This window comes from Theropithecus gelada, chromosome 14, assembly GCF_003255815.1.
Source record: "Theropithecus gelada isolate Dixy chromosome 14, Tgel_1.0, whole genome shotgun sequence".
NCBI lineage: Eukaryota > Metazoa > Chordata > Mammalia > Primates > Cercopithecidae > Theropithecus > Theropithecus gelada.
This window is the reverse complement of record NC_037682.1, coordinates 32,710,828-32,733,212: the sequence shown is the minus strand read 5'-3', so window position 1 is coordinate 32,733,212 and position 22,385 is coordinate 32,710,828. Positions and strand designations below refer to the sequence as shown.

Genomic DNA, 22,385 nt, shown 5'->3' with positions numbered 1-22,385 from the left:
CCTGACTAGCTGGGATTACAGGCGCACGCCACTATGCCCGGGTAGTTTTTGTATGTTTAGTAGAGACGGGGTTTTGCCATGTTGCCCAGGCTGGTCTCCAACCCCTGACCCCAGGTAATCCGCCCTCCTCGGCCTCCCAAAGTGCTGGGATTACAGGCGTGAGAGCCACTGCGCCCAGCCAAAGCTGCTATTTCTTAAAAGCGGCAGTGAACATTCTTGTACAAGTCTTTGTAAGGACACACAGTTTGGGTAAATACTTAGTAGTATAATAGCTGGGTCATATGCTGGGTGGATGCTGAACTTTTTGAGAAACCGCCGCTCCTCTGCAAAGTGACTGCACCATTTTATGTTCCCAACGGCAGTACAGGAGAGTTCCAGGTCCACACAAACCCATCCATACTTGATAAGACCCAATAAGCTTAACATTTCAAGGGAAGGTGGACTTGGGGAGGCGCCAGCGGGAGGTAACTTCAAAACAGATAGCTACACCGGCCTGGAACCTGGAGGCCGCTAGAAGCGTCGCTGGGTGGAGACCCAGTAAGTCCCACCTACTAGGCCAGCCCGAGCGCGTACGCCTCGCCCTGCTGCGCTCCGCGGCGAGAGCGCGCGGTAGGATTGGCTCTCAAGGCCCCGCCCCAACAGGTCCCCGCACAGGGTGACCCGGAAGCAGTTGCGCGGCAGCGTAGCGCGATCCAGTTCCCTTTTCCGGTCGGCGTGGTCTTGCGAGTGGAGTGTCAGCTGTGCCCGGGTCTTCGCCATGAGCGTCCCGGCCTTCATCGACATCAGTGAGGAAGATCAGGTGTGCCTTGGACTGCGGGTGCAGCCACAGTGGGGTGGGGGATGTCTCAGTAGCGCGAGGGACCGCTGCTGAGCCTGGGCCGGGGCGGCCGGGGCTGACACCCGCAGCTGTTCTACACGCCAGAATGGGGAGGCCGCGTGGCTGGGGCGCGCGTTCCTGGCCTCGATTCGCACCAGCTCGCCGGCCGGCTGTCCCAACGCGGGTCCCGACGCTCCACCGCCAGCTTCCTGGTCCGCGTCGGGACTCACTTCTGACGACATAGTACTTTTAGACTGATTAGGAATGATGTTGGCTTCCTTTCCTCACATGCAGCCACGTCCGGAGTAGGAGGTGGTGAATCTGTAGTCAGCATAAGCAGGGTAGGGAAAAGTAATTTTGTGCTAAAGATCAAAATGCCGGGCCGGGCGCGGTGGCTCACGCCTGTAATCCCAACACTGGGAGGCCAAGGCGGGTGGATCACGAGGTCAGGAGATCGAGACCACGTGGCTAACACGGTGAAACCCCGTCTCTACTAAAAATACAAAAAAATTACGTAGGCGTGGTGGCACGCGCCTGTAGTCCCAGCTACTGGGGAGGCTGAGGCAAGAGAATCGCTTGAACTCGGGAGGCGGAGTTTGCAGTGAGCCAAGATCACGCCGCTGCACTCCAGCCTGGGCGACAGAGCGAGAGTCCCTCTCAAAAAAAAAAAAAATAATAATAAAATAAGATCAGACTCCCCGTATTACTGTGCGATCACAGGCGAAGGTGACTCGTATTTTATATTTGCTTTCTATTCCTACTTGTACAAGGGTGAGAGTTTTTCTGTACCCCGGAAGTATGGTATCAGTTCAGCTCTTAAATTCTGTGAGGCATACATCTGATGGACCATACTGATATTTTTAAATTTCCCGTTTGGCGTTTGCTTTTTGGTACAGGGCTGATGATTCTCATTTTCCCCATAACAAAAGTTTAACCTTAATTAGGAGTTAAACATGACATGGTATTCTTTTAAGTTAATTTTGTATTAACTGAAAACTCTTCTGTGAAGTCCAAGTTTGTCATTTTATTTCTATTACTCTACTAACATGGAAGTAACTTCCAAATTATTGAATATCATATAAACTTCGCATGTCTAAGACAACTTACAGAATTGCGGGAGGGAGTCATTACTCCTCCCCCCATGGTAGGAATGCCGTTCCGATGCTCAGAAGGGCAAAGTAAGAAAGGAAAATGCAAAAGGCAGAGAAAAGGTCAAGGATGGGGAGGGGGTTAAACACAATTAGGAAGATATGAAAGACAAAAAAAAAATACCTGATTAGAAATGGAAGCATGTTACCAACAGTTGGCTGTTAGGTTAACTGAGAAAGTGTTTGGATTTTTTTTTTTTTTTTTTTTAACGTACGAAGGGATTTGTGAATGGAGAAAGTTCTTGCCATTGATCATATCTTAAAGTGTCTTCTCAGGCTATGCTCTGTTCTTGTAACATCAGTTGCATTGTAGCCAGTTCTTTCAGGGAAATATGAAATTGCTCAGGATTAGTTTAACTTTGGTCAAATTCTCAGCTTGGTTAGAGTTAAATGGAATTCTTAAATCTTTTTTTGTTTTCCTTTGCTTATGCTGCTCCATAACTACTTGTGGCAGTGAGGATGACAGAAAAACAGCAAACGTGGTTGAATAACTCTTAGAAAAAGTTTGCTTTGTATCTGTTTCCTCCATAGAGAAGCATGAAGCATAATTTCTGGTGGTATTTTTGTTTTCTCTGACATGGCGACAGTTTGTTTTCTTTTTTAAATCTTGCTTATAATACCAACTCCTATATGAAGTTACTGTGTGCTTGTTACCTGAAAGGATAGTACCGTCAAATCTGCAGGTTTAATACTTTCCTGAGGCAAGTAAACATACTTGGGGGTTTAAAAATCTTGATGGTTTTGATTTTTTTTTTTTTGGCTTGGTCTAGAAAATGTAATGCCAGTGCATTTACTAATGGTATCCTTTCATCTTCCTGTTGCACATTCTCATTTAATTATCTTTAAAACCAGGCTGGGCACGGTGGCTTAGCACTCGGGAGACCAGTGGATCACCTGAGGTCAGGTGTTCGAGACCAGCCTGACCAACATGATGAAACCCTGCCTCTACTAAAAATACAAAATTAGCTGGGCATGGTGGCACATGCCTGTAATCCCAGCTGCTTGGGAGGCTGAGGCTGGAGAATTGCTTGAACCCCGGAGGCAGAGGTTGCAGTGAGCCGAGATTGCGCCACTCCACTCACACCATTGCACTCCAGCCTGGGCAATAAGAGCAAAACTCCATCTCAAAAAAAAAAGTCTTCATTTGTTTGGCTGCCATAGGTAGAGTCCCAGAAGAAAAATGGAATAGATGTATATAATTTGGTAGTAGCGTAGGAAATGTCCAAGCGACTGAATGTGGTACTGTAGTTGTGTTTTTATAGGTCCGAAGATGCATGCTGACTCAGGTATGCATTTCTAAGAGATTAGTTGCATAGTAGATGCAGTTCGATGTAATTTTAAGGCAACATTCACAGGCATTACCCTTTTGTGAACCAAAATGCTTATTATCTCAAATAGATTCTCAACTAATTAACAAATGATTACCCTTTTGCCAAGGTAATGTCTGTAACTTTTCTAGTAACCGTGGTTAATGCGTGTACTTGAGAGCAATACTATTGTTCATTTCTTTCAAAAAAGTGAAATCTGCCAAGTCAGATTGATTTCTTCTCCCCAACAGCCACACCCCCACCAAACCCTTTGGGTTATATTATCAAAAAGGTTTTTGCTGTGTGCTGGAAGTCCAGCAGGGTGCGGACTACATGAGAGAAAATCTGAAGGTAATCCATGGGGGCTGTAGCATCTCTAAGGAGCCACTGGACCTCGTGGAGGAAAACCTGTGGCTCTTGTGGGATTGCCAAGATGGATGAGGTGAGGGAGGAGTCTTCAACATTATTTGAAATAGTTGTGGAATACAGTATTTGCATTTTAGTTTTTTAGAAAGAGGACAGAATTTGAGATTGTGCTTTGTCATTTATAGTCAGTTTTATAATAGAGCATTCCTCAACAGGCTGCTGAGCTTCGTGCTTATCTGAAATCTAAAGGAGCTGAGATTTCAGAAGAGAACTCAGAAGGTGGACTTCATGTTGATTTAGCTCAAATTATTGAAGCCTGTGATGTGTGTCTGAAGGAGGATGATAAAGGTTTGTTTTTAATTTTTTCTATTATTTCCCAATAAAATCTTTTGAATTTTTCTTGTGAATTATACAGTCGTCCCTCATTATCTGAGGCAAGGAGGATTTGGAACCCTCAGATACAGAAGGCTGACTGTATTTATATGTTTTGAATTTTAGACTTAAGGACTTTTAAATAGATGGGTAGTGGTTGTACATATTTTGGGGGCACAGGTGATATTTTGATACATGTATGCAATGTGTAATGATCAAACCAGGGTAACTGGAATATCACACATCTTTATGTTGGAAACATTCAACAGTTCTCTTCTAGCTGTTTCAACTATACAATACACTGTTAACCAGGCTCTAAGCACTGTTGTTTTCAATCTTACCTTCACACGTGCTTTCAGTTTGTGTAATCTATTATGCCTATAAAGTAAACCTATTTTGAGAAAACCTCTATTTTATACACAGGTATATTTCCTAAGTGTTATTACACTAAATGCTGATAATCTCAGAATAAAATGAAGAAAAAAATGAAGCTCTTTCCTGTTCATAAATTTTAGATTAACATCAAATGGGATACAATTTCAAGTAATCTAATAGCCATTTAATTACTAGGCCAATTTCCTATTTATTGAGATAGAATGGGAAATTTTCAGAATTGTGAGTTCAGAAATCTCTAGTTAAGGTTTAGAGATCAAACCTGGATGCTGATTTCGGCAGCACATATGTGAAAAAATTAGAGATTAAATTTGGGATATGATTAATATCTGTAATACTTAAAAATAACTAATTCAAGCAGAGAGTTGACAGCTTTAATTTCTGATTTCCTACGTGTATATACAAAGTTTTCCTTAATTAAGAAAATATCCTAGCCCCAAATCATACCAGTAACTTCCAAATGATTGAATAGCATGACAGTAAAAATTGAAACTTTATATACATGTAAATCAGTCTCTGTTTTACCTAGTTAGAAACCACATCTTAGGCCAGTTGTAGTGGCTCACACCTGTAATCCCAGCACTTTGGGAGGCCAAGACAGGTGGATCACAAGGTCAAGAGTTCAAGACCAGTCTGGCCAATATGGTGAAATCCCATCTCTACTAAAAATACAAAAATTAGCCGGGTGTGGTGGCGGACGCCTGTAGTCCCAGCTACTCGGGCGGCTGAGACGGGAGAATCGCTGGAACCTGGGAGGCAGAGGTTGCAGTGAGTGGAGATTGTACCACTGCCCTCCAGCCTGGGCGAGAGAGCGAGACTTCATCTGAGAAAAAAAAAAAAAAAGAAACCACATCTTAGGTAACAATTTCCTTCCTCTTTAATAAAATATACAAGTTGCTTTCTGAATGCAAAAGTGTCTTATATTTGATGGTCTTCATTGTATTAAAACACTGGAAATGCATACTTAACTAGACGCATTGAGTATTGTAGTATCACTGTTGATTTTGTTATCCATACTTGTGTAGATGTTGAAAGTGTGATGAACAGTGTGGTATCCCTACTCTTGATCCTGGAACCAGACAAGCAAGAAGCTTTGATTGAAAGCCTATGTGAAAAGCTGGTCAAATTTCGCGAAGGTGAACGCCCATCTCTGAGACTGCAGTTGTAAGTTGAAATCTGAAAGAAACTCGGTTTTTCAAGGGGCTGTTTTCATGTTAGTAACTTTTTTGCTGCTGTTGTTGAGACAGAGCATCGCTCTTTTGCCCAGGCTGGAGTGCAGTGGCGTGATCTCGGCTCACTGCAACCTCCGCCTCCTGGGTTCACGCCATTCTCTTCCCTCAGCCTCCCGAGTAGCTGGGACCACAGGTGCCTGCCACCATGCCCGGCTCAATTTTTTTTCTTTTTTTTTGATATTTTTAGTAGAGATGGGGTTTCACTGTGTTAGCCAGAATGGTCTCAATCTCCTGACCTTGTGATCCGCCTGCCTCGGCCTCCCAAAGTGCTGGGATTACAGGTGTGAGCCACCACACCCGGCTCATGTTACTAACTTTTAATGGTTCAGAGCAGGAATTCTGGAACTTGACTCTCAGCTGTGGCTCTTATTAGCTGTGACCTTGGGCAAGTGGCTTGACCTTTCTGTGCCCTAGTTTCTTTCTTTGTAATATGAAGTTGTTAACGGTATCTGCCACAGGTTTGTGGTGAGAGCTAACCTCAACTTAAAACTGGTTGCTGATTTCAAACATTGTTTGTTTGTTAACCAGGTTAAGCAACCTTTTCCATGGGATGGACAAGAATACTCCCGTAAGATATACAGTGTATTGCAGCCTTATTAAAGTGGCAGCATCTTGTGGGGCCATCCAGTACATTCCCACTGAGCTGGATCAAGTGAGTTACCGTGTGGAATAGTTGTTCTGGTTATGAGAGATGTACTTTTTTTTTTGAGACAGAGTTTCACTGTTGTTGCTCAGGCTGGAGTGCAATGGCACAATCTCAGCTCACCACAACCTCCGCCTCCAGGGTTCAAGCACCTCTCCTGCCTCTGCCTCCTGAGTAGCTGGGATTACAAGCATGCGCCACCATGCCCAGCTAATTTTGTGTTTTTGGTAGAGACGTGGTTTCTCTGTGTTGGTCAGGCTGGTCTCGAGCTCCCGACCTCAGGTGATCCACCCACCTTGGCCTTCCAAAGTGCTGGGATTATAGGCGTGAGCCACCATGCCCGGCCAGAAATGTACTTTTATAATAAATATGTTACTCAGTTTTCTCCTTTTGTCAATCTCTTGTAGGTTAGAAAATGGATTTCTGACTGGAATCTCACCACTGAAAAAAAGCACACCCTTTTAAGACTACTTTATGAGGCCCTTGTGGATTGTAAGAAGAGGTATTCAAAAGTAATGAACTAACTTATAACTTAACAGGCAGTATAAGTAGGTGGGGATGTTTTTTAAAGAGAAGTAGGGCCAGTAATTTTGCTTTACTCTGTTCTCCAGAGTTGCTCTAAATCTATTTCTATAAATTTGACCTACTAAGTTAAAGATAACTATAAAGATTAGAAGTAGTTTTCACTCATCTTTGAACTTTTTAAAAAGTGAAATTTGGCTTTTTTTCCTAAAAAAAGAAGGTATGGGGGGCCTTTCCAACATGGGCTTCAACCTACTCCTGTAGTATGAGCTTGGTGAATGTGGTGAAGCATCCCATCATTTTTGGATGGTGCAGTGGCAGACTACAAAAAACTTTGTGTTAATGTAAAATATTCCCTCTCTCCACCCATGTCCTTCCTCTTGCTTATCACACCCTAGACATAGCGAGCCTATGTCAGGTATAAAAGCACCATGCTTTTTGCCAGTCTGGACCAGGAGGTGGCCCTGGTTCTTGTATAGCCCGTATACTAAGAATGGTCTTTACATTTTTAAATGATTGAGAAAGAAAATCAAAGAAAGGGTTGTATTTCATGATATATGGACATTATATGAAATTCAGATTTCAGGGTCCATAACATTGGTATTACATCCATGCATATTCATTTACATATTGTCTGTGCCTGCTTTTGCCAAGAGTTTAGTTACGACAGATACCATATAGCTTGCAAAGCTTAAAATATTTACTCTCTGGCCCTTTACAGAAAGTTTGCCTACCCCTTGTCTAAGTAGTCTTATTACAGTCAGCTTCATTTCTCTGTCAGAAACACCCCTCTCGTATTTTGGTTAGTGCCTCCCTTTTACAGCACCCTCTGCTTGTATCCTAGCATTTAACACCCTTGGTTGAAAGTAAAGTTGTAGGCTAAGTGAAGGCAAGGAACCTCTGCTAACCATTGCATTCCCAAGAAGATAGCACTTATTGGGCACTGAGTGGATAAATGCTATCCACAGTAGGGCACTGGAAGGGGATACTTGCTTAAACATGAAATTTCTGACATTCTGCCGATCTAAATGTTGAGAGTTGGTTTTCTTCTTTAGAACACATAAAATACATATTTTAACTAGTAAAATTTTGAGAGTTTGCCTAGCAGTTAAGTAAAAATGCTTCACGTTTATAGGTGCCCCCTTCATGACTTTATTTATATTGGTGGTTGATGCACATGGTGTCTGTTGTGCATTTTAAAGGGTGATACTGGTAAGTAAGCCCTTACATGTCAGACACCATGATGTGTGCTTCAAATGGATTAAAAAGATTTCTTTAGCTGAGAAGATTGAAGTACACTGTGGTTGCTAAAACTGGAAAATGACTTGTACCTGTCCTTACAGTGTGGTACAAGATAATGAGTAAGATGTGATTTTTAAAAAAGTTTTTCTTTGCATTTTTATAGTTAAATCATTATACATTTTAATTTTTATTGAAAAGTTAAAAATTCCTTAGTTTTTTATTCCTGGTACCACTATGCTACCATAATTTACAGGGCAACATACCCAGTGTAATGAAAAGAAAAAGACAAAGCTACAACAGATAAAAGACCTCAGGAATGTACATCTAGTTGACACTACACTGCATTAATGAATAGCTGCACTTTTTGCAAACTTTGGCTATGACAGTCCTGAACAAGGGAAGGCTTTCCTGTTTAAGCTGCAGTAACTTTTCTGACTGTGGATCATCATTCCTCGGTGGCAGATTTGTACAGTTCCTCCAATGCATTTGGATGATTGCCTCAAAGCAACTTGCGGCTTTTCTGACTTCTCCTTGCTTGTGCTCCTGCTAAAAACTGTAGCCCTTTTCTGCTGTTTTTAGAACCTTGTGCTACCATATTTACCACCATAGAGACTGCCCAAGCTTTATCCACCAAAACTGCCCCCTTTCATGCATGGGTCCGTAATTTGATTGTCATTGTCCACTGTAATATCCAAAATCATTATAGTTCTCACCACCACCATAATTATCACTCCCCAAATTTCCTTCTTCATTGTAACTATCATGTCCTCCACTGCTGCCACCATATCTACCACCACCATACCCCCCCCCCCACTATCAAAACCAGGACAACTGCTGTAGTTGCCACCAGCACCTTCAAATCCATTATATCCAGCAACCCCTCCTCCATAACTACTTCTGCTGCCACCACCCCAGCACCATAGCCTCCTCTTCCACCAGAGTTTCTACCCATGGCCAAAACTGCCATCTCCAGAGTTTCCTCCACAACCCTTAAAGTTGCTAGATCCACTCTACAACGGCATCTGTTGTTTAAAAAGGGCCCTTTTCACTTCACTAACGCCTGGTAATAGAGTGTTATTTCTGAACCACAATTTTACCAACTGTATCATGATCATCAAAAGTTACAAAAGCAAATCCTATCTTTCTTCCATTCTGTCTGTCCTCCATGAACTTCTGTGGTTTCAATCTTGCCATACTTTGCAAAGTAGTCTCTCAAATTATGTTCTTCTCTATCTTCTTTAACATCACCAACAAATGTTGGATGGGCGCTGGCCTTCCCAGAACTCTCTCTACAGCTGTCTTTGGTTCCATTGCATGCCTCAGCTTTGTGTGATCGAGCACACATTGCTGCATCCACCTCTTCAACACAAGAGTAAGTCACAAAACCACAGTCTCTGGAACATTTGTTTGGGGGTCTGATTACCACACAACCTGTGAGTGTGCTCCAATTTCTTAAAATATTCTCTAAAACTACTATCTCTGGTTTCAAAGCTCAGACCACCAGTAAACAAGTTTTTCAGCTGCTCTGGCTCCTGTGGATCATGGCCTCTTCCAGGTTGAGTTCAATATTAATTTTTTATTTTTAGAGGCGGGGTGTGACCATGTTGCCCACGCTGGAGTGCAGTTGGTATTTGGCTGTTCACAGGTGCAATTGTAGTGCAAAAAGCCTTGAATTCCTGGGCTCAAGCAAGCCTCCTGAGTAGCTGGGACTATTGGCACATGCCATCGTGCTTAGGCATTTGTATCACTACATTTAAGATGCGGGTTACTGGCTGGGCGCGGTGGCTCACACCTGTAATCCCAGCACTTGGGGAGGCTGAGGCGAGTGGAACACGAGATCAGGAGATCGAGACCAGGCGTGCTGGTGGGCGCCTGTGGTCCCAGCTACTCGGGAGGCTGAGGCAGGAGAATGGTGTGAACCTGGGGGGTGGAGCTTGCAGTGAGCCGAGATCACGCCAGTGCACTCCAGCCTGGGCGACAGAGCGAGCCTCTGTCTTGAAGAAAAAAAAAAAAAAGAAGAAGAAGTTGTAGGTTACCACTTAGCCATGCTTATAGTGATATTTCTGAATCTTAGTAAACCTTAGTTTTGAGAGAAGTTTTAGATAGCATTTATCATTTTAAAATAAATGATACAGTTCCTGCTGATTTTGCCCAGGTTGAACTCAGATATGGGGAGTAAGTATTTTTAGAAATTGAAAAAAGGAAAAAAAAACCTCTTCCTCCTCGTTAACAAAGCTTTCTATAAGCTAAAGTTTCCACAGTTTAAAGGAAGTCATGAGGAGTAAAGATAAACATTTTCTAAAAGTCAAGTTTGAATGACTGCATTTATTTTGCCCTGTTTACTGCAGTGAGAACTGATCATCTGTCTAACTGTAAGAATAACTTAATTGGAAGGGTATCTTAAGTAGAGTTATTTAAATATTTGGTCTTGTCTCAACTTCAGCCATACTGTCCTAACAGTTTCTGGGACACAAAACTTTTTTTCCACCTAGGGCCTTTATACTTGGTCTTCCCTCTGCTTGGAAAGTCATCTTACCCCACCTTTCATGAACCCAGCTCTTTTCATGGCCAAGAAAAGGATATTTTACATCATTTTGGTCTCAGCTTACATGTCATCTCTTCTGAGGGAGACTTTGCTTTCTCACTGTGCATAAAGTAGCCTTTCCTTTCTTGTTGCTTTGATTACATCACCATTTATTTCCTTCATAGCACTTATTTTCCTAGTTGTCCATCTTTCCTACTAAAAGGAAAGTTTCATGACTTTTCCCATAGACAGGGATTTTGTCTCTTTTAGTCACCATTACATATGTCATCAGCACACTACCTACCTCTTAAAAATATTTTTAAACGAATGAATAGCAGTAATACTTTCAAGTTCCTAAAGCAGTATTTCTTTTTAGTGATGCTGCTTCAAAAGTCATGGTGGAATTGCTTGGAAGTTACACAGAGGATAATGCTTCCCAGGCTCGCGTTGATGCCCACAGGTACTGTTAAACGTTACTCTAATGAGGGTTTGTCAGCAGTTTAGAGGTGAGCTACAGTATTAAATTATGTAACTGAAATCGTGTTTGCAACCATGAGTGATCCAGAGCCGTTTGATAGTGTGCATTTGCTGGTGATTCTAATGTGGATACTAAAATTCAAGGTTTGATATTGGAAGAACTGTAGCTTGAATATGAAATAGCTGCATGGTGTTTACTGGGTGGGGGTATTGCTGGTATGGGGATAATGATCCCAACCCAAGAATTAGAACCTAATCTTGGGCCAATTAACCCTAATATTAAAGCTTATAGGTGGAAAGTTGATGGCTTGCCAAGAATTAACCCATTGCTAATGAGAATAAGGGCTTTTAACAGTCTTAGATCTAACTGGTAACAAGAATAGAATCAGTTTTCTAAATCTTTGTAATAAGGATTGTGAAACTTCTTAACATGGTCATTACTTTGTGTGAACCTCTACATGATAGGAGTTGGTAAAAAGGGAAGTTGGTGGTAAAGGTCCTTGACTTTGAGGTCAGACTGCCTCCATTCACATTCTTACTCCATCTCTTAATTAGCACTTCTGAGCTGCTTCATAGTTGATAAAGGGGGCATGGTTAATACTGTCTCCTAGGTTGTTGTGAGGAATAAATGAGATATAAGGCAAGTGAAGCACTTAGTGTCTGGCATATGGTTCTGGCTGCTGCTTGCTATTTGATTACCTTGGTGCTTTCTCTCCAGCTGTGTTTTTTTTCTACAATTAATATATTTCATTTTGTTAAAACAGATGAACCTGATAAATTTATTGGCCTGTCTTAACCCTATTCTGTAACTTTTTAAATGTTGTATATATGTTTTGGACTGTTAGATATTTTACTGAATTAAGTATATTTTATGATCTGCAAAAACTCAGTGAAAAGCTAGGATTTCAAAACCCTGAGCTTACATTTTTTGTTCTCTAATTAAGGTGTATTGTACGAGCATTGAAAGACCCAAATGCATTTCTTTTTGACCACCTTCTTACTTTAAAACCAGTCAAGTTTTTGGAAGGCGAGCTTATTCATGATGTAAGTAGTTTATCCTTTAATGTGAAAAATACTCTCCTTTCCTAAATTTTCCAAAGAAAAGCAGGACTCTTTTTCTTTGCATTAATAAAAGTGACTAATGGCAAGATACGGAAAGATAAAGAACTATTTATTCTTTTTATATCAGGAACAGACATATTTAAGACTAGCTTTTCTCCAACCACTGAGCACAGTCCTATTCTTCCTCCCTTTCTTAATTTCTTTTTTTTTTTTTTTTTTTTTTTTTGAGACAGAGTCTCACTCTCACCAGGCTGGAGTGCAGTGGCATGATCTTGGCTTACTGCAACCTCCGCCTCTCTGGTTTAAGCGATTCTCCTGCCTCAACCTCCAGGAGAAGTAGCTGAGATTATAGGCACATGCCACCACACCCAACTAAGTTTTGTATTTTTAGTAGAGACAGGGTTTTGCCATGTTGATCTGGTCTCCAACTCCTGACCTCAAGTGATCTGCCCACTTTGACCTCCCAAAGTATTGGGATTACAGGCGTGAGCCACTGCGCCCGGCCACCTCCCTTTCTTTCATCTTCTCACTTACTCACCATTATAGACTTAGATAATACAAGTTTCTTTTTTATTACATATATATTGTTCCTAGCCCCACTTAGGAAGATAAATCTGATATTTAAAAACACATGAACATTTTTCAAATGCAAGTATAAATATATTTTGGACTGTTGTGCATCTGGACTATGCCATTAGCCACCATCTTTCAGTGTGGATAATATTAGAGCTCAGTGTATTTATTGATTCATTTTAAAAGTGAGCCATATGAAAGCAGATGGTTTGGTAATTTGATGAAACAGAATGATATTTCTGCATTGAACAAAATGTAGGAGTATCTTTAAAATATCTTTACAGTATCTTAAAATAATCTTACAATATCTTAAAATATCTTAAATCTTAATTCTGTATTGATGGTATCTTTTTTGTCTCTTATCTGTATAGCTTTTAACCATTTTTGTGAGTGCTAAATTGGCATCATATGTCAAGTTTTATCAGAATAATAAAGACTTCATTGATTCACTTGGTAAGTTTTGGGGTTTATTCTTTGAGGCACAGACAGAGGTGGGAACATGCTACACTAACAGTTATGTACTGTGTCGTCCAGCAAGTATGGTTGTGGCCTTATTTGTAGATAATCCTAAAAGGAGTCGTGTATGATAGAACAGCACAAAAATAGGTAGTTTAAAATATTACTTAGAGTGAATTGAGAATCAGAAACCAAGAAGGTGTAGGAGGTGGCATTTGTGATAGAGAATGAAACTGGGAGTATGAAAACAAGTTGGGACTGGACGCAGTGGCTCACAGGTGTAATCCCAGCACTTTGGAGGCTGAGGCGGGTAGATCACAAGGTCAGGAGGTCGAGACCATCCTGGCTAACTAACATGGTGAAACCCTGTCTCTACTAAAAATACGAAAAAATTAGTCGGGTGTGGTGGCGGGCACCTGTAGTCCCAGCTACTCGGGAGGCTGAGTAGGAGAATCAGCCTTGGGAGGTTGAACCCGGGAGGCGGGGTCAGAGGTGGAGGTTGCAGTGAGCCAAGATCCTGCCACTGCACTCCAGCCTGGGCAACAGAGCAAGACTGCATCTCAACAACAACAAAAAAAGAAAACAATTTGGCGCCCTGTAATCCCAGCACTTTGGGAGGTTGAGGTGGGTGGATCACTTGAGGTCACAAGTTCAAGACCAGCCTGGCCAACATGGCAAAACCCCATTTCTTCTAAAAATACAAAAATTAGTGGGCATGGTGGCACACACCTGTAGTGCCAGCTACTCAGGAGCTTCAGGCAAGAGAACCACTGGAACTCCGGAGGCAGAGGTTGCAGTGAGTTGAGATCGCATCACTGCACTCCAGCCTGGAAGACAGAGTAAGGCTCCGTCTCCACAAAAAAAAGAGAAAACAACTTGGACCCTTTTTGTCTCATTTAAGAGCTTGCTGAACTTTAGGCCCTTCCAGCTCTTCTGTACCACAATTCTTTGAGGTGAAGTTACAGCAAGAATCGGGTGCTTGGAGAAGATTGAGATAGAAATGGTTCCATTGGTACATTTGTTTTTAAAATTTAGGGATGGGGGAGTGAGCAGAAAAGCAACTGAAAGAATTACCATTACTTTGATCATAATGGTAACTTTCAGAAATGTTTTAAGAGCTGATAAAATTTGATGATTAAAGGTACTTTATTAAGCTAAACATTCTTAAAATAATATTGTTTCTTTGTAGAAGACCTTATTCCTTAGATATATGGTTATTTGTATTTTTGGTTCCTTTTTTTAAGCCATAGCCACAGAATGGTAACAAATAGTTTTTTCCCCCTCTACTGTAGTATTTTATGCTTGGATACCCCTGCCATTAACAAATCACAGAAGTATATATAGTATTGCCAGTTAGATCTGAAAGATGGAATTAGATAATGGAAATGTAATTTTACATGATAGTAAGACTTTTCTAACTGCAGTTTGTTGAAAACAGCATAGTCTTTATTATTTTTTTATCTTTGAATTTTCCTGTCTAGCATATCAGAGTTCAGGAAATGTTTGTCAAATTGAATCAAATCTTATTGAGCAAACCCTATATATGTTCAATATTTTAATTTCCTTCTGGAACATGTTTTTAACATATTAAAATACAAAGAGAAAACTTAGAAAATCTGCAGTTGAACAGGTTTTAAATGTTGTAAACTACCAGTTTGTTTTACACTGGAGTCAACTGTGAAGCTAAGCTGCTTTGTTTTCCTACTAGGCAATAATCAAAATACATTAGAGATTGATTATATTTTCCATATTAAGACTGAATTTTTTTTTGTTTTTGAGACTAGTCTTCCTGGTTCTTGAGGATACAGATGAATGTATGATCTACGTTGATTATACTTAGTCTTCAATTTGGTAATCATAAATGTTTGTCACCTGTAAATTATGTGCCTCCATTGGAATTGGGGAAGATTGACTTATTCTGAACATAATAAGGCATTTGAAATACACCAAGATAAAGTAGATGTGTGTTTGTGTATAAAGCTTTGCCAGGTGCACTAGACCCAGAAAACCACATTCTGTCCCAGTTAATTTGTTTTGTGGCATGAAGCTATGTGATGGAATGTTAATGTCAGCAACCTCTTTATTTACGCACCAAGGAAAAAGGAGTAGTAATTAACACTTTGACACTCCCCCATTGATGTGTAATTGACTGTTTCAAAGGAGCACTGGTTCATAAGCTATTGCATGCATTAAAATTGGGTTTTCTATATTGCAGCATTTTAAGACAGGGGTCAGTGACAATGCAGAAATTGCTCAATGATGCACATTTTTTTATTACTGCATTAAGGTTTTGACATATTAGTAATGAATAAATGTTTCCATAAATTAGATTTTTTATAACTTTAAAATTGAAATACGACACAGCACACTGTGACTTCCTCCTTGAAGATAGTATTTTAGTTTTATGAAACAAAGCACACACAGCTTCCTACAAAATCTTTAACTCACACTGCATTGCCTTAGTAGTTTGATTTTTCAGAACAAGAGTCCTAATGGTTTTAACTTTGGTTCTCTGTCTTAAAGTTAGTTTAAACATCTAAACATCAATTTAAAGTATTTTTAGATGCAAGTTTTCATGTGTAAAATAGATAACGGTTTTATGGAATTCTGCCTAGAAATAATCTTCATTCCTCTGATAAGTTTTTTCATTTATGGTAAGATTGTAACTGTAGAAAAGATGAACAGTAAAATAGATTTAATTTTAGGAGTATTTAAAATAATACAGATTTCAGAAGTTTCTATCATTTTATCATATTGAAAGAATTGTCTGTCTATGCCAGTAGAACTGAGAATGTTAAGGAATTTTTGAAAAAATCTTGAATACTTGTTCATTGATAGGAAAAAATTCGTAACATTGCTTATTGTGCCAACCAGAATTCAAATTCCTTCATTTGCCTTACATTTCTTGAACATCTGTGCACATCAGTATTCTATTAGAAATTTGTTTATCTGCTTTTCAGAAAACATCTTTATATTAATGTGTATATTTTTTAATTGTATAATTAAACATTTATTACAGCTGAAAGCCTAGTGACAACTATCTAGATTCCACAAGTTGCAATCAGTTTGTCAGAACATTTTCTTTTATTAACACTGACAACTTAGGCCAACAGTAGCATTATCTTGTGTCAACTGAATTGCCCTAACATGTTCACATGTAATCCGGTGTTATCCAGTTGTTACCTTTTGCTTCAGAAAGTTAATCAGCATCTAATTTGCATTTGTTAATTAGGGTTAATGTGCACTAATTGATTTCTTGATGCCTGTAGATTTCCATTAAACCCAGTTAGCAATACTTAGTTGTGTACCTCATTCATTTGAGTTATGATGGCCATGTTTTTGTTGAATCTGTGCCAAATAGGAAGCCTGTATCATAATTATAGCTAATTAACAGATGATCATGCCCTATGTTAATGGGCTTCCCTAATCTTCCACTAATATAGGAATGTTATAAACTTAAAATTTATTTATGGAGTGTTTAGAGAGATAACTTTTTAAACAATACAGACTTGAAGCTCTGAATGTATTAGAGGGCACTTGATTGATCATTTGCTGATGTTACATAATTTAAAAGTTCAGTGAAAAGGAACATGTAAATCTAGATTAGTTTTAGAAACTTGGTTTTATAATTAATAAATTAGCATCAAAACAGGTATATATGATATTGTGTTAGAATTCTGCTCTTCGGATTAGGTTATATATTTAGGATTCCTAATTTTTAAAGTTTCCAGCCCTTTATTTTAGAAATGAACCTATTCTAGGCCTATCACTGCTACTTTTTTACGATAAGTCACCATTTAATCTCTTTGCTCCCTAGTTTTGTTTTTAGTGAAAGGATCAGGACTGGGTAGTTCCTTAAGTTTTCTTCTAGGCCTAACACATTGTTATCTGAATAATTATAACAGCATATTTCATTAGAAATTATAATGCAAGCCGGGCACGGTGGCTCACGCCTATAATCCCAGAACTTTGGGAGGCTGAGGCGGGCGGATCACGAGGTCAGGAGATCAAGACCATCCTGGCTAACACGATGAAACCCCGTCTCTACTAAAAATACAAAAATTAGATGGGCGAGGTGGCGGGTGCCTGTAGTCTCAGCTGCTTGGGAGGCTGAGGCAGGAGAATGGCGTGAACCCAGGAGGTGGAGCTTGCAGTGAGCCGAGATAGCGCCATTGCACTCCAGCCTGGGCAACAGGGCGAGACTCCATCTCAAAAAAAAAAAGAAAAGAAATTATAATGCAAAATTTGAATTATTTGTGCAGTTTTCTACTTTTGCCTTATAAAGAACAATTATCACTGTTAATGGTACTCTTTATATCTAGTACTAACTGTTTTGGCCTATAAATGTTAAATGACACACACACTTCAAGAGTTTTGATTTGTAAGTAGTTTTGAGTTTTAAATAGTGACCTGAAGCAAAATGGAATGTTTTCATAACTGAAAATGTTTGTGAAAATATTTTAAAACTTCACGTTTACCAGTAATAGTAACACAGAAAAAACTAGTAAGTAGATGAGAAATCCTATGTGTTTAAATGAAGAGCTATTAGTGCGAAAAATAAGCTTAGGTAATTTAACTAAATAGAAATTGTTCTTATGAAATGTACTTTGTAGATTTTATCTCCTAAAATGTATAACTATTTAAAAATGTAAAATGTACAAAACTTTTAGGGTCTACAAATAATCATTTTATGGCCCATTCTTAACTTTGAATCTATCACCTATGGTACTATAGAAAAATTATTTTTAATACTCCATGGAGTCAGTTTATAGTTTGCAAATAAATATAAGAAGCTTTGTCAAAATTATTCTGTGTAAGTGCCCACACAATAATTTCTGCAATTACAAAAGTAAAAATAATGTCCGCAGCTTAACATGAGATGTAATTGGATCAGGACTGGGTAATTCCTTAAGTTTTCTTTAAAAGTGCAGCTCTTTAATTAGTATGAACACTCATCAGGCTTCACTATTCTGTTATGTAGGCCTATTACATGAACAGAATATGGCAAAAATGAGACTACTTACTTTTATGGGAATGGCAGTGGAAAATAAAGAAATTTCTTTTGATACAATGCAGCAAGAACTTCAGATTGGAGCTGATGATGTTGAAGCATTTGTTATTGACGGTAAGACAGAACATTTTCATTTATTTCTAGAATTTCTCATCTACATGGATCATAGTAAGATTTTTATCTGGAAACTGAACCTTACACAACAAAAATTTGTTTGTAGCAGATGTGTGTTTAGTAGATTAGTGGATGTATTTGTTGTAGGGTAAAAATTAGTAGAAATATAAACTGCTGTATTCTATCCCTTGAAATCACATAGAAGAAAGACACTTAGGCAATACACCATTGTGGTTTTAAGACGTGGATTTAAGACCAGGCCCTTCCTTTGTGAAACAGGAATGTAGGGATTCATTTGTGGTTGTAAGGATTAAATGAATTAATACAGGTAAAGCACAGTGCCTGGCACATAGTAAGTTATCTACAAGTGTTAACCGTTACCAGTTTTTTTATGATGAGCCTAGAAAGAACTTCTTCCTGAACAGTTGGATTATAAAGCAACTTAACTGCTCAGGAGTTTTATCTGAGTTTTTTAAATTTGAAAGTTGGGATTATGTAATTAAGATTAATAAAAGATACAGAACTATTGACCTTTTTTCCCCTAATGATCTAAGTCTTCTATAAAGAAGTAATAACTTAGTAGGAAATTAGTTTATTTCCCTATATGAGATGGTAGCGGAAGAACACCTAGAATACTTAAAAAAAAAAAACCAAAAAACTGTATGCAATATTTATTTAATATAGATGATCCCAGCAGCCATATGAGAAATGCATGACCTTCCACTTGCTTGCCTCATACTGTTTTGCTTATTAGATTTAAGCAGTCAGTGTGCAGTGTTGGGAAACAGTGTAAAGTTTTATTACGGCTCACTTGGTCACAGTTTTCATACCTTAGCTATTTTTCTTGGAAATTTTCCATATAACATACAATGTAAAACATCTTTTTTCAGCGGTAAGAACTAAAATGGTCTACTGCAAAATTGATCAGACCCAGAGAAAAGTAGTTGTCAGGTAAGATATTTAATACTTTGCGGCATTTTATAGAACAATTTAGTTTGTTTCAATTATTTCACTTAAATGTTTAGAGAACCAAGGTGGTGTTATCAGTTGACTGTAGTTAAATAGTTGCTATTTATCATAATTTTATTAAAGTTCAGACTGAATGTGATTAGCTTATTTAATGAAAGAGTCCTATTTTCCAGCACATTTCATTTAATGGCTTAGCATTGGCTAGAATACTAATGACTTTTATGTCTGCTTTATATAGTTGTTCAGGAGAATTAGAAGGCTTAGGATCAATACAGTAAAGATTTTTTAAAAATAATTATGTAATTCTTAAATTCTTTTACAATTCTAAATTATGTCTCTTGTGTATATTTAATATTGCTTTTAACTGGATTCAAATCTGTAGTATTATAAAAAAAAATACCAGAGGATAATAGATTGACTAACACTGTGTTTAATTTTTCAATTTTTAGTCATAGCACACATCGGACATTTGGAAAACAGCAGTGGCAACAACTGTATGACACACTTAATGCCTGGAAACAAAATCTGAACAAAGTGAAAAACAGCCTTTTGAGTCTTTCTGATACCTGAGTTTTTATGCTTATAATTTTTGCTCTATGAAAAAAAATCCCAAAATCATAGTAAAACATTATAAACTAAAAAAATTTGCCTAGTCTGGACAGTTATTGTCTCAAATTTATACTAAAGTCGCAAACTCCAGAGGATATGAAGTAATAAATTACAAAGTGTCACAATGTCTGTCATAAAATACATAAATTCTGTTCTGTAAAAAAAGGATATTGAAGAAGCAATGAGCACTTTAAAGAAAGGATAATATACAGAGGGAAGACAGAAGTAGAATAATACAATTTCTTCACATTAGAAAAACTTGGAAAAGTGAAGACAACTATAGAGTTACATTTTATTCTAGTAAAAACTATACCAGCATTTCAGTTACATAATTTCACTGCAGAAAGCACTTATCTATATTATTTTAATCTGGTTTTTTTTTTCCAACATCTCTTCTGCTTTTCTTTTTTTTGGTTGGTTGTCATTTTCTAAAGTTAGTAACTTTTCAGTTTCACTTAGTTGATTTGTAATGAGGCTCTCCCAGTCATCATCACCAGAAGTATTTTTAGACTTGATTGCCTGTAAATGGCTTTGTAGCGGAGTTGTTATCAGAGGTTTTGTTTTCACCTAGGAAAGACCAAACTAATTTTACCTTTGAAATTATACAAAAGACTTTAAAGAGTCTGTAAAGCCTCTGCAGTTACGAGTATGTGGTAAAACCACCATTTCTTGGCTGATTTTCACTACCTTAGTAGTTGTGGCACCAGAAAACTATACAATGTGAATGTATAGGCTTATGTAGTAGATCTTCAAAATCTCTAATATGTAACGGAAGTAAAGTGTACAAAAACTGCCTTTTACTTCATGTTTCCTCCCATGCTTTAGAGCACCATTGTTGAAGAAACAGGAAGGAGCAGTGAGATATTTGGGAGTTGGCATGGTTTCAAGACACTGTATTGGGTAATTTTAAAAATAGTGTGTTAAATAACTTTTTCATTTTAAGGTTCTTTTCTGATGTTAAAATACTTACTGGAAATTTAGAAAATAGAGTAAAGTAGAAAGAAACTAAAAATCATTAGTAATCCCTTATCCAGAGAGGCTTGTTGACATTTTGGTATTATTTGCTGCTAGCCTTTTTTTCTATTTTTAGCCTATTTGATCATTCTATAGAATTTTATGTATTTTCTTCTGAGCAGTTTCTTAGGTCATTATAAACAATTGTCTGTGGCTGCAAAATACTGCCTTTTATGGATGTTTGATGATTTATCACCTACTATTGAATATTTGTTTCCAGTTTATCCCTACCAAAAATTAATTTTAGTTTTGTTTTTTGTTTTTTGTTTTTTTTTTTTGAGACAGTCTCGCTCTGTCACCCAGGCTGGAGTGCAGTGGCACAATCTTTGCTTACTGCACCCTCTGCCTTACGGGCTCAAGTGAGTCTCCTGCCTTAGCCTCCTGAGTAGCTGGGATTATAGGCGCGTGCCACCACACCCGGCTAATTTTTGTATTTTTAGTAGAGATGGGATTTCACCATGTTGGCCAGGCTGGTCTCGAACTCCTGACCTCGTGATCCACCCACCTTGGCCTCCAAAAGTGCTGGGATTACAGGCGTGAGCCATTGTGCCCGGCAATTTGAGTTAATTTCATGCAAAACAATCTTTGATATTTTTGAGAGATTCCCAGATAAAATGTTCTCTTCAAACGGAATACTGGGCCAGGCATCGTGACTCATACCTGTAATCCCAGCACTTTGGCAGGCTGAGGCGAGTGGATTGCATGAGCTCATGAGTTGAAAACTATCCTGAGCAACATGGCAAAACCCCATCTCTACCAAAAACTAGCTGGGCATGGTGGCATGTGACTATAGTCCCAGCACCTCAGAAGGCTGAGGGGCAAGGATCACTTGAGTCCAGGAGGTGGAGGTTGCAGTGAGCCAAGATCATGCCATTGCACTCCAGCCTGGACAACAGAATGAGACCCTTTCTCAAAAATAAACAATAGATAAAAGGAATACTGAATTGTTTTCAAAATAACAATTATGGTGGCCTTTTTTTTAGATAGGGTCTCACCCTGTCACCTAGGCTGGAGCGCCGTGGTACAATCACAGTTCACTGCAGCCTTACCTCCCCGGTTCAGGTGATCCTCTCACCTTTACCTGCTGAGTACCTGGGACTACAGGCATGTGCCAAAACACCTAGCTAATTTTTGTATTTTTTGCCATGTTGCCCAGGCTGGTCTCTCGATCCGACCACCTCGGTCTCCCAAAGTTCTAGGATTACAGGAGTGAGCCATACTGTGTTATGTTTTAGTTGTAAGGGGTATACATGTGTATTTTAGAAATCTGGGAACAGGATAAGAATTACATTAAAATCACCCAAGATCCCAACCACTATTAAAGAATTTGTGTAAATCTTCTGGTCTCTTTTCTCTATCCACTTTTTAAATATTGGGGTTATATTTTTATTGGCTTATATGCTGTATTAAACATTTTTAGCATTTCCTCCTGTTCTTAAGTTTGTTAAGAGGATAGCTCCATCATATTCTGTGTTCTGCAATTCATTTCTGGACATTTAAATTGTAAGAAAATGGTCACTGTTAACTAGGCGGC

General features: G+C 38.8%; 2 protein-coding genes across 6 annotated transcripts in view; one reads left to right on the top strand and one right to left on the bottom strand.

Moving 5' to 3' along the window:
• The first annotated feature begins 643 nt into the window (after positions 1-643).
• On the top strand, positions 644-19,872 carry EIF3M (eukaryotic translation initiation factor 3 subunit M). 4 transcript variants are annotated; one of them, XM_025355522.1, is made up of 12 exons: positions 644-799; positions 3,854-3,986; positions 5,429-5,567; positions 6,164-6,287; positions 6,686-6,780; positions 10,943-11,026; positions 11,988-12,087; positions 13,050-13,131; positions 18,116-18,259; positions 19,150-19,210; positions 19,467-19,502; positions 19,678-19,872. In XM_025355522.1, exons 1-12 carry the CDS (start codon positions 758-760, stop codon positions 19,796-19,798), a joined length of 1,161 nt encoding a protein of 386 aa, XP_025211307.1. In that variant the 5' UTR covers positions 644-757; the 3' UTR covers positions 19,799-19,872. The 4 variants fall into 4 exon arrangements, with proteins under 4 accessions (XP_025211307.1, XP_025211308.1, XP_025211311.1 ...); XM_025355523.1 differs by lacking the exon at positions 19,467-19,502; XM_025355525.1 differs by lacking the exon at positions 19,467-19,502 and having other exon boundaries at positions 702-799; positions 3,888-3,986.
• Positions 18,758-22,385, bottom strand: part of CCDC73 (coiled-coil domain containing 73) — a 167,713-nt gene continuing 164,085 nt past the window's right edge. For both annotated transcript variants that reach the window (XM_025355520.1, XM_025355521.1), the window contains exon 18: positions 18,758-20,404. In XM_025355520.1, the coding sequence (XP_025211305.1) occupies positions 20,192-20,404 (213 nt within the window). In that variant the 3' untranslated portion in view covers positions 18,758-20,191. The remainder of the gene's footprint in view (positions 20,405-22,385) is intronic.

Bases quoted from the DNA above. Each gene is read 5' to 3' on its own strand.
- EIF3M (XM_025355522.1), top strand. From the start codon at position 758: ATGAGCGTCCCGGCCTTCATCGACATCAGTGAGGAAGATCAG. The intron at 6,781-10,942 runs GTATTCAAAAGT...ATTTCTTTTTAG, and splicing joins CTTGTGGATTGTAAGAAGAG to TGATGCTGCTTCAAAAGTCA. The intron at 13,132-18,115 runs GTAAGTTTTGGG...TCTGTTATGTAG, and splicing joins AGACTTCATTGATTCACTTG to GCCTATTACATGAACAGAAT.